The sequence below is a fragment of the Brachypodium distachyon genome, chromosome 5 (assembly GCF_000005505.3).
Source record: "Brachypodium distachyon strain Bd21 chromosome 5, Brachypodium_distachyon_v3.0, whole genome shotgun sequence".
Taxonomy (NCBI): domain Eukaryota; kingdom Viridiplantae; phylum Streptophyta; class Magnoliopsida; order Poales; family Poaceae; genus Brachypodium; species Brachypodium distachyon.
The window spans coordinates 24,537,614-24,547,650 of record NC_016135.3 but is presented as its reverse complement, the minus strand read 5'-3'; the positions used below and the strand labels follow the sequence as shown (position 1 = coordinate 24,547,650).

The window sequence follows — 10,037 nt, the reverse complement described above, 5'->3', positions numbered from 1 at the left end:
GAGGAGCAGGCGGAACGAACTGACGACCGGCCGGGCCGGAGATGAAGAAATGCCTGATGCGGAATCAGTGATGCCCTGATCGATCGGCCGGGAGACGAACTGACCTGAAGGCTCTTAACATGCGGGCTCCACGGCTCACAATGGCAGCTCACGTTTAGGCCCATCCACGACCAAAAACGCCCTCTCTCGCACGCAGAATACCCATCTTATTATGTTCCCTCGAATATAAAATTCGGTAGCACGTTCGTGTCTCTCTCTCTCTATGTCTCTTCACCCACAGACTACAAACACACACCAAACGACATTTCATCTGTGCATGCTTCTCGAACCAAGCATTATTAGGTACACACACATCCGTTTTTAAAAAAACACGAACAAGAATTGTTAGGTACGGCCGATCGATCCACGATAATGACAGTTCGTCCGGGGCCCCCGCCCCGACATTGCCAGTTCACTAGTCCCCAAGCCAAACAACGTTCAGACAAAGCCCACACGCCGATTGATGGATGGATCAAGCGCACCTAATTAACCTGGCGACTCACCCGCCGTACGGTACGGCAGCAGGTGCGTGAGGGACGGTACGGCAGAAGCTGATTAGGAAAGAAAGAGAGACATGAAGCTGACCCAACCTCAGAAGAAACTATTCATGGGTCGCATGCGTCCTGGTCCGTCGCCTGTATCCCGGGACCCCCGGTGGCCGGAAGGACAGGCGGTCTGCCTGGGCCACACGGCCTTTGCGTTTCCGATCCGATCTGGGCCGGACCGGACCGGACACGTCAGGCTCGCGTGCACTTGTCTCGCTCGCCTGCTGTCTCTGTCGGCCGAACGATCCATCTTCTTCGAGACGGGAAGGGCGTAACGTCCGGCCGGGTACATTTCGTGTACGGAATGTACGGGCCACGAGGCTTTTTGCGTGGCCAGCTGTAACGGCCTGTGGGGTTAGTTGGTTTGTTAGTTTAGTTTGGTTTGGTTGGGTGATGATGCGGTTCAGGAGAGTATACCGCTGTACGGTTCATGGTTGCCGGAAAAGCAATGCGTGCTGTGCTAGGCTGCTAGAGCTCGTGGATCTGTTGTTCGATCTGGTGCGTTTTTCTCTTTTGCTCATCTGGAGCAGGCAGTTCCAGGGAACGATCGGGTTGCTCTAACTGAACAATGATGTTGTTGTGCTCGGCCTACCGGATGTAGTTAGCCTTGCATTGAATGGGTGTTGTTAGCCTAGCAATTGATGGGAGATTATGCTACTCGTACGTTATGTCCTTCAAAAATACTACTCCGTATCATTTTAGTTCATCTAAAAAATAATAAGTCAGAAACATATTTAAAAGCTATATAGACCATGAAAATACTCCATCCGTCATGAAATAAGTGACGTGGATTTGCATAAGAATCTATACAGAATACAGGTCACTTATTTCAGGACAGAGGGAGTATATCTTCATAGTGTATCACAACATGTGCGCCGACGATGATGAGATCAACCGTACGTTCGCAGTGTATCAAACCAATAAAATTGTATTGACCATGTAATATCATCTGATCAGTTTTATCACAACTCCTAGCTAGGCAGACTGATGATGACGAGTACTACAAGCGTAGCTGAACTAGGGTTTTCACCCACAAAGGCGATCTTCGAGCTAGTCACCAGCTTCAATAAGGACACGACGCAAGTGCGCGTCGACATTGCGTGACCAAGGATCATCTATCTCTCGTCGAAGCAACCTCTAGCTAGCACCAACATTTCACTGGCCAACGACACCTCACGAGCAGGATGCTGCCGGAGAAAATAATAGAAGCGACACGTCTCATACTACCTCGCTTTGTCCATTGTGGCGCCACTTTCAGTCAGCGGCAACAAATATGACTTGACGCTTTCATAGAAAAATGCACCTTCCGCAGCGGACAACATGCATGACTCGACGCCCACCACAAACGCCGCGCATATATAGCACCTGGCGAGCTATATCAAACCGGACCTGGACGTGAAAGGAACGTTACACTCAGAACACAAGAGTTAAAAACGGTCTCTTAATCTCTGCTGAACCCGGATCGATGTCAATGCAACAATGCTGTCTATTGAAGAATCCCGAGCTAGCGATGTTAAGCAATCCAGCGCCGATCCGCCATCAAAGAACACCAGCCGTATGCATCAGAAAAAAAGAAGAAGGAAAAAAGGCTAATTAAAAAGCTTGTGACGAAGACGCGCGCACACGCAGACCGCATGTAGTAATTCGTTCGCCAGAAGCTACCGCTAGCAGAGCCGAAAGCGATGGCGAAATGTTTCGAGCTTTGCATCTCGAAATCGTGGCGCGGAGGAAAGGGCAGGGAACTAGGGAAGGCAGCCTGGGCGGGACAAAGCTTCGTGAAGGTGTCGGCATCGCTTTTCACGCGCGATGTTCGTGCTGGGCCGGGCCGGGCCGGGCCGGGGTGAGTGAATTAACGGAAGGCAGCACCGTACCGTACCGGAACCACTACCACTAGGCAGCTTCCCCGGCGATCGTTTCGCCCGCTGGACCCGGAGGATGAGGAGAACGACCAGTAGTGGATGAGCAGCGGACCTGACAGCGACGGGTACCGTACGGCATGGGCCCCCACCACGTGCCCTTCCTCCCCCCCCATTTCCGTGGTTACGGAACCGTACAAGGGCTGCGTACGGAAGGGGGCGACAGAGGTGGGACCCCGCAGGCTTCACGTGCCGTCGCGCTCTCGCTCGCCGACCTGACGATGATTCCATTCCAACGAGACGGCAACCCCCCGCCCCTTCAATTCGCGGCCTCGATCAGGTGGTAATCAAAAGCCGTACCGTGCTTTGCACTAGATAACAGCTTGCTTACGTGTGGGCCCTGCCCGAAACTGTTACCTTGTTGAGATCGACGTGTCGAGCAACGGCTGGGCCGCGCCGTGTGCAGTCGCGGAGATATCGGGCGCACCGGATCCCCCACCCATCCCATTCATTCACTGCGCCCCGTCCCACTCTCTCTCGCTCCTCGCACGGACAAGTACTGTCCGTGGTCCTAATCGTACAACGGCCCCATCCGTCTCACCTCCACGCGGGCCCCGCGGGCCGCCCTGGCCCACCTGTCCGTCTCATTAACCCAAGCCGCGCCGCGCACCCGGCACTCCTATATAGAGCCGTCTGTGCGCCACCCGCTGCTCTCTCCCTCCCACCACACTGACCGTGCTCTCTCCTCGTTCACTCCAGCGGTCCAGCTCCCGGCCACAATTACTCCACCGCGCGTTTCCTGGGCTCTAGCTCTCAGCAGAGGGGAGAGCTCTTTGTGCCACAGCGATGAAGGGGCTGCTCCGGTGCGTGTCGACGGGGGCCTGCAGGGTGGCGCCGGGGGCCGCGGCGTCGCCTTCCTCGTCTTCTTCATCGCCGGGGGCAGGGGGGAATAGTAGTAGCAACAGCAGCAGCAGCAGCAAGGTGCCGGCGGGGCACGTGCCGGTGGAGGTGGGCGCCGAGGGGGAGGAGACAGAGCGGTTCCTCGTGCCCGCCGAGCTGCTGGGCCGGGCCCCCATCGCCGAGCTGCTACGCCGGGCCGCCCAGGAGTACGGCTACGCGCGCCGCGGCCCGCTACGCATCCCCTGCCCCGCCGCCGCCTTCCGCCGCCTCCTCAGCGCGCTGGCCGCCGGTACCGGGGCGGACAGCAGGAGCCTTCCCGTCGCCTACTACGCCGTCGTGGTTTGAGCAGCCCTTTGAGGATCGGAGCTCGTAGCAAGAGCCCCTTTTTTATTTCTACTTTTTAGCGGGTCCTTTATCCGTTTCTTGAGGTGGGTGGCTGCAGCCTGCAGGCTTGTTGTGCAGGGGTCGTTGTGTAGATTTGTTGTGCTGTTCGGTTCAGTCGCTGCGCCTTCTTCTTCCAGAGCTACCATTTGTTCCTCTGCTTCTTCTTTGTTTTAGTAGTACGGCTTCTCTTCTGCCGATCTCTCTCTTTGTAATAATATTCATGTATATTTGTAAATCCGGACCTACGAGATGCTTACTATGAATTCTATGGACGATGCTCTTTCTCTGTTCTCTCCTTTTAGTTCCTTGGTGCAGGCAGCTCAATCAGTTCACTCTATGACAGTCAAATTAGTACACAATTCCTTTCATGTTAGTAGCAGTGATCTTTTAGTGGCCTGATGCTGAGATCAGATTCAATCCAGATGGATACATACGGCCCAAATAAGTTCACCGTTTACCTGTAAATTTGTCTCATGTGCTAACTTTACATGTGATCGAGTTTTACGAGTAACCAAATCCGGAACAAAATGCATATCTCAGGAATCAAGTCTTATTTTCTAACTGTCGATATTTGATTTCCTTTTGCGAGATATTTCCTGCTCCGTCCTGCCACTTGGTTCACTCGTTGATCTACCAAAAAGTCTCGAAAACATGAAAGAGCAGATAATTTATTGTACTTCCACGAACCACCCCTTTTTTTAGTCAAACATTGAAATGAACGCCTCTGCTTTTTTCCTGGTACGAAAGAAAAAGAAAAATTCGATGCTCACCCAAGCTAAAGGCCTTAATTAATTAATCAAAAAGAAAGCAGTAACCAGGTATATAGTTGATCTGTACGCATAAAATTCATAAAGCGTGCGGAGAATAACCAAATAAAGCAAGAGCGAGCGGAGGTGATAAGATTGGAACGGTTGCTTCACAAAAAGAGGGGAGAAGAAGATATCAGAATGGAATCGCACGGGAAGGGCACAGCTGGTGCAGTACTCTAGCTTGGATCAGTAAACAAACAGTCAAGCGGACGATCGAATCCCAAGTGGAGCTGGATTATAAGTTGGCACACTTGGCACAACACAATAGGATCGAATCCAATGGCGGGTGCTTGCAGTGCAGAGCGTGCGCAGCTGTGGAACGGACGGCCATCCATAGTGCCCCTAGTGATCTAGTGGAACCGAGTAGTTTGATCGGCGACAGGTAAAGGCGTGCACTTTGGTTTGCTAACAGAACGGCTTTCCTGGGGGCTAATCAAGTTCTTGTTCGTTTCGGCTAAGTGGCAAAAAATTTCCCTTCTCCATCAAGTATCCACTAGTCGATGGCGTGAAGTCCTTTGTCTTGATACGTCAATTCGGTATAGTATATAATCCGTTGAAGTCTTTCTGTTTTTGAAAGGCGGGCTGTTTTTATCAGGGAATAAAACCCCATTCATTCTTTCTTCCTCGGCAATATCATTGCCTTCCAGGCACCGGAGAGTGGAGACATACAGATGAGATGTGTGTGTGTGTCCATCCATGATAAGCTGAGATAATACTAGCACACTAGTAGTACTAAACAAAAAATGCTGCTAGGTTCCCTGCCGCTTCCGGAGCTCCAAGGGTGTTCGGTCTGCAATCTGCACTGCAGAGTGCTTCCGTACTGCAGAGTATAATCGTTCAACATATGTTGGCGTTTGTCCCTTGGTGTACTGGACCGGACAAAGCGGCCGGCATCACCGGCCTGACTCTGCCTGAGTGGAGTGGAGCGGGGTGGAGAGGGACACGCCAAGCAGATACGGTGGCTTTGCTGTGGATGGGTCCAAGATCGATGTGTGGAGCCGGGCAGCCGGCCGGTCTGGGATGGGGATCAGATATTCAGATGAGATGGTCACTTGGTCAGTACTGCTACTGCTTCCAATCGAGATCGAAATCGAAAGGGGAAGGTGCCGTTGCCAGTTGGTGCATGCAAATGAAGGCCCAAATGCAAGCTAGTGAAATGACGTCTGGCACGGACGGGGATGACGGGATGATCGCTTTGGAGGCCCAGCCCGTGAGAGGGTTGTAGTCCGGAGGCCCGTATGGCCCAGTTCGGCGGCGAAGCGGGAGAAAGAAGAACATGGTTTTCTGGCCCACAGGCCACAGGTTATCCACCAGGCCCAGAGACTGATGTTCAATCTGCATCGCATTTTCTTTTCTCTTTCAGGTTCACGAGCATAATCATTTCTTTTTTCTCTCTCTCTTTTTTTAAAAAAAGGGCGTCTCAAAGTCGACCCTCGACCATGGAAAAATGCGACGTCATGCACCCGTCTCAAAGTCCGACCTGAACCATCAGAGTCGCAACAAGATTATTCCCTCGAATTGGAACCCGTCCACACGCAGAAAATGCAAAAGGCAGACAAGTACTACTAGTAATATATTTTTGTTCTCGTATTACTGCAGCGGGGTAAACTGTCAAAGCTGTGCACACAGGGCCACAGGCTAACAGCCACATCAGCAACGTCGGGAATAAGAAATCGTGTTCCCATGGACGGGCCGCCATGAAGTCCACGACGCACGCGGATGTGGGCCGGCGGCTGCATAGAGACAGTCAGACACTCACCAACCGCCGCATCTATCCAGAAATTAACAATCCGTACACAGTACCGGGACAAAGGACGGAGGAACATCATGGATTCAGGACTACTATTCGTTATTAGGAATAATACTAGAGTAAAACACACCGTTAGTCATCTAACTTGCGTTGACGGTTGAATCTAGTCCTCATACTCTCAAAACACTCATTTAGGTCATTAAACTTTAAAATACGGTGCAATACGATCATATACGATGGAGACGTACGTATTTTGCTGATGTGGCATGTATCTGATGTACAGGACCCACTAGCTGACATGCTGAAAATTGCAATAACCCCCCTAACAGCCCCACCCACTCAAACCCATCATCTTCATCCTTCAGCTCCGCCTCTTTGCTCTTTTCTTGACTGCGGCGGAGCGGAGCGGAGCGAACATCGTGAACGCCTGCACGACGCGCGCTGTAGCCACACGATGTCGCTTCTGGCATCAAGCACCATGGGTGACGGCGTGGTAGGGTTCCCCACCTTGCGGGCCGGTGGCCGAGCTCCGTGCCGCTCTCATCCCTCCTGCAGCAGCAGCTGCAGCCGTCGGTGAGGGACTTGGCGAAAACAGGCGTTGCGGCCCTTCCTCTCCGATGCCGGCGACGGTGCATACGAAGGACGCGTGGAGCAGGAGGACGCTCTGTACTGCTGCGGCCTCCACACGGACAGGCCAGCAGGATTGCATCTCGACGATGGTCACCATGAAAGCCATTCTCTCCATCCCCAAGCTCACCTCGCCGGCTTCCCAATTCCTTGGCCGCCGCCAGGGCCCCATCGTCGATCCTCCTCCGCCACCTTTATGCTGACTCCACAGTCCACACCACCTCCTTCTCAAGCGCCACAGGCCACACTCCTTCACCTCACGCATCCTCCAATCCGAAGAGAACTTGAGGCTGAGCACTGGTATGCAGCAGGATTAGCTCGCTTCCGACCCCGTCCTCGACTAATTCCTTGCCCGCTCGGTCACCGTGCTCCGTCCAACTCCTGCAGCTGCTTTCCACACCCACACCCGCCATGTGCTCGACGAAATGCTCCACCGAGCTGCAGCTGCAGACGAAGATGGTACTATCCACCGAGCCGTTGAACAAGAGCGCCTCGGGCGCCGCGAGGCAGAACACGACCTTCTTGTGGCCCTTCAGCACGCCGCCGTGGACGAGGTGGAGGTCGCCCTGCCAACAGTTGACGAGCAGTCCGACGAGCTGCAGTAGAGCATGGGCGACAGTGCGCCACGAGTCCACGATGCTCATGTCAACGCGTTCACCGCGTGCTCCGGCTTCAATAGCGTCTGCGAGTCTGAGTGCTTGGTGGTTGGTGCCTTTTCTCTGTGGCTGCCGGCGGAGAAGAAGGGGATCAGGATGCTGGGTGGTGGCCATAGGAATAGGAAGAGATGGCGGTTGTTAATTAAATAGGATGTAGGGTTTTTTATGGAAAAGAACCATCACACTAATGTATGCTGTTTGATAGCCCCACCTGTCAGATACGTGTCACATCATCGAAATACGTATGTCTCCGTCGTATAGGACCATATTGCACCGTATTTTAAAGTTTGGTGACGTAGATGAGCGTTTTGAGAGTATGAGGACGAGATTGAACCCCCAACACAAGTTAGATGACTAACGGTGCATTTTACTCGTACTACAATATCGGCTATTCCTCGCACACATGTCGCTTTCTAAGCAAGACTGAAGTTGTCTCAGGCTCTTGTCGATCACCATCTCTATGACTATGACTCTATCTACGAGAGCTATGGCAGAGCGGCAGACAAGGGGGGAAGGATATGATGCCTAAATAGAGGCTGAGCTAGCTCCATGCATGGACCATGGCTCTCCGTGCTTGCTGCTTCTTCTTGCCGAGGCTGCTCATGCCCAACAGGCGCCGACCACAAGGACTGATGAATCCAGCCGAAAGCATGTCTGGTTTCTGTCACGGCTAAGTACCTGGACCAGGCGTTGCGTGAGAAAAGACGTACAGACGAGCACTTCAGGAGGCGTGAGGCCCAGGCGTCAACAAGGAAGACAGCCCAGGCCCAGCAGGAAATTACTCTACCGTAGCTTATATGGCTTAGCGATTCCTTCTGAAAAAGGCACTGATTAAACTTGTACCCAAACCCCATGCGGGCATCTCTCTTCCTCCTCTGCCGAGAACTCAGTTCATCGGATTCCATCCTTCTCAGCGTGACGCCGAGCGATTGTGTGAGTAAAGACTCAAATCCCAACTATATAGCCTCTTGTATCGTCTCATCTGGTATCAGAGCCACCGATTCTTGGGTGGATTCGTCAGAAAAGCTGTAAAAAAAAAGGGAGTCGCAGTTCGTCGGATTTCTTCGATTGGTACTGCGGGCAGCGATTCGGGAGTCAGAGTGTGTGTGATTGGGCTCTCTCGTAAAATTCCACACATATTTTGCTCTCGCGGCGGCAGCGTGTTGCCTCACATCTTGCGGCAACTCCGGTGGCATGTGGCGGCGGTAGACTGCTCGGATACAGATTGGGCGGCTGCAAGGGTTGGTCGTGATCATCCCACGACTGTGAAATTCCTGTGTGCAGACCTGATTCGTGTATCAGCGGGGGCGCATCTCGTGGGCGGCGGTGGACTCCATCGTTGAAGGGGTTGTGATGGAAAGGCTGCAGAGCGATCTGACGGCAGTGAAGACTCAAGGGGAATTGGTCGCCAAAGCACTTCAGGCCTTGCAGCTCTGGATGCCGAAGGTGGATCAGCACCTGGAGACGCTGCAGACATCCCTCACAGCTGTGGATGCGCGCGTGGCAACTCTGAAGGCGGCGCGTCCGTCTGACGACACGACGACCCCTCGGCCCAATGGGCATGGCTCAACTTCACATCACCAGGGTGCTGTGTCTGGGGCTCCTCGAGCACCAGGACCTACCCTGGTCAAGGGTAAGCGCACCTTCGCCCAATCTCCTGTGCAATTTGAATTGGGGGAATACTCTGGCAAGGAAGATGATCTGGACGGTTATCATTTTACTGATCATCATGAGGATCGCCGTTTTCATTCCCGTGTGCCTAAAACTGATTTTTCTAAGTTTGATGGGGATAATCCAAAATGGTGGAAGGCTGTAGCTGAAAAGTATTTTTCCATGTAGTTGGGATAGTTGGGATTAACTTAGCCGTGACAGTTTCCTTCGTTTCTGAAAACCGGGGGCTGATTAACTTAGCAGCTAAGCTGTTCCTTCTTCGCAGTCATATCTGAGTACAGTACTATATACCCATCCCATCCATCAATGTCGAACCACCCAAATGAACCAACGAGTTCCCGATTGATTGATTTTTAACCATTCAAAAAAAACAAGTCAACTGAGACCTTTCCCCGTCATCATATAAAGAAAGAATCCGTCCACCTGCACACGCGAGGAAAGAAAGAAAGAAACAAAGATATGAGACGACCTTTTCTCGTTGTGCGGCGCGCGCGCGGCGGTCAAGTGTGCGTGCCCCAAACAGAGCTAGAGCTGTCCAGCTTGGCAACTTCCTCCCTGTCACAACGGCCGCATGTGGACCTGCATGTGGGGCTGGCGGCGGGCTCGCTGCCTAGAGACCCGCACCAGCCAGCCAGCCAGCCAGCCAGCCAATTCCGATCCGACATTCGGAAAACTATACTCCTACTACCGTTTTTTTAATAACTGGAACCCCACGTGGTGAGCCAATTATCCAAGTTGGTCCTTGTTCTTCTCCTCCCACTTGGAGAAAATCAAAATCAAAAACCAAAGCAACCCGTATG

The 10,037-nt window shown here is 52.7% G+C and overlaps 1 protein-coding gene across 1 annotated transcript; it reads left to right on the top strand.

Annotated features, from left to right (window-relative positions):
• Window positions 1–3,134: 3,134 nt before the first annotated feature.
• On the top strand, window positions 3,135–4,015 carry LOC100841800 (auxin-responsive protein SAUR71). Its single transcript, XM_003580504.4, has one exon. The coding sequence runs from the start codon at window positions 3,287–3,289 to the stop codon at window positions 3,683–3,685; it is 399 nt and encodes a 132-aa protein (XP_003580552.1). The 5' UTR covers window positions 3,135–3,286; the 3' UTR covers window positions 3,686–4,015.
• The last annotated feature ends 6,022 nt before the right edge of the window (window positions 4,016–10,037 follow it).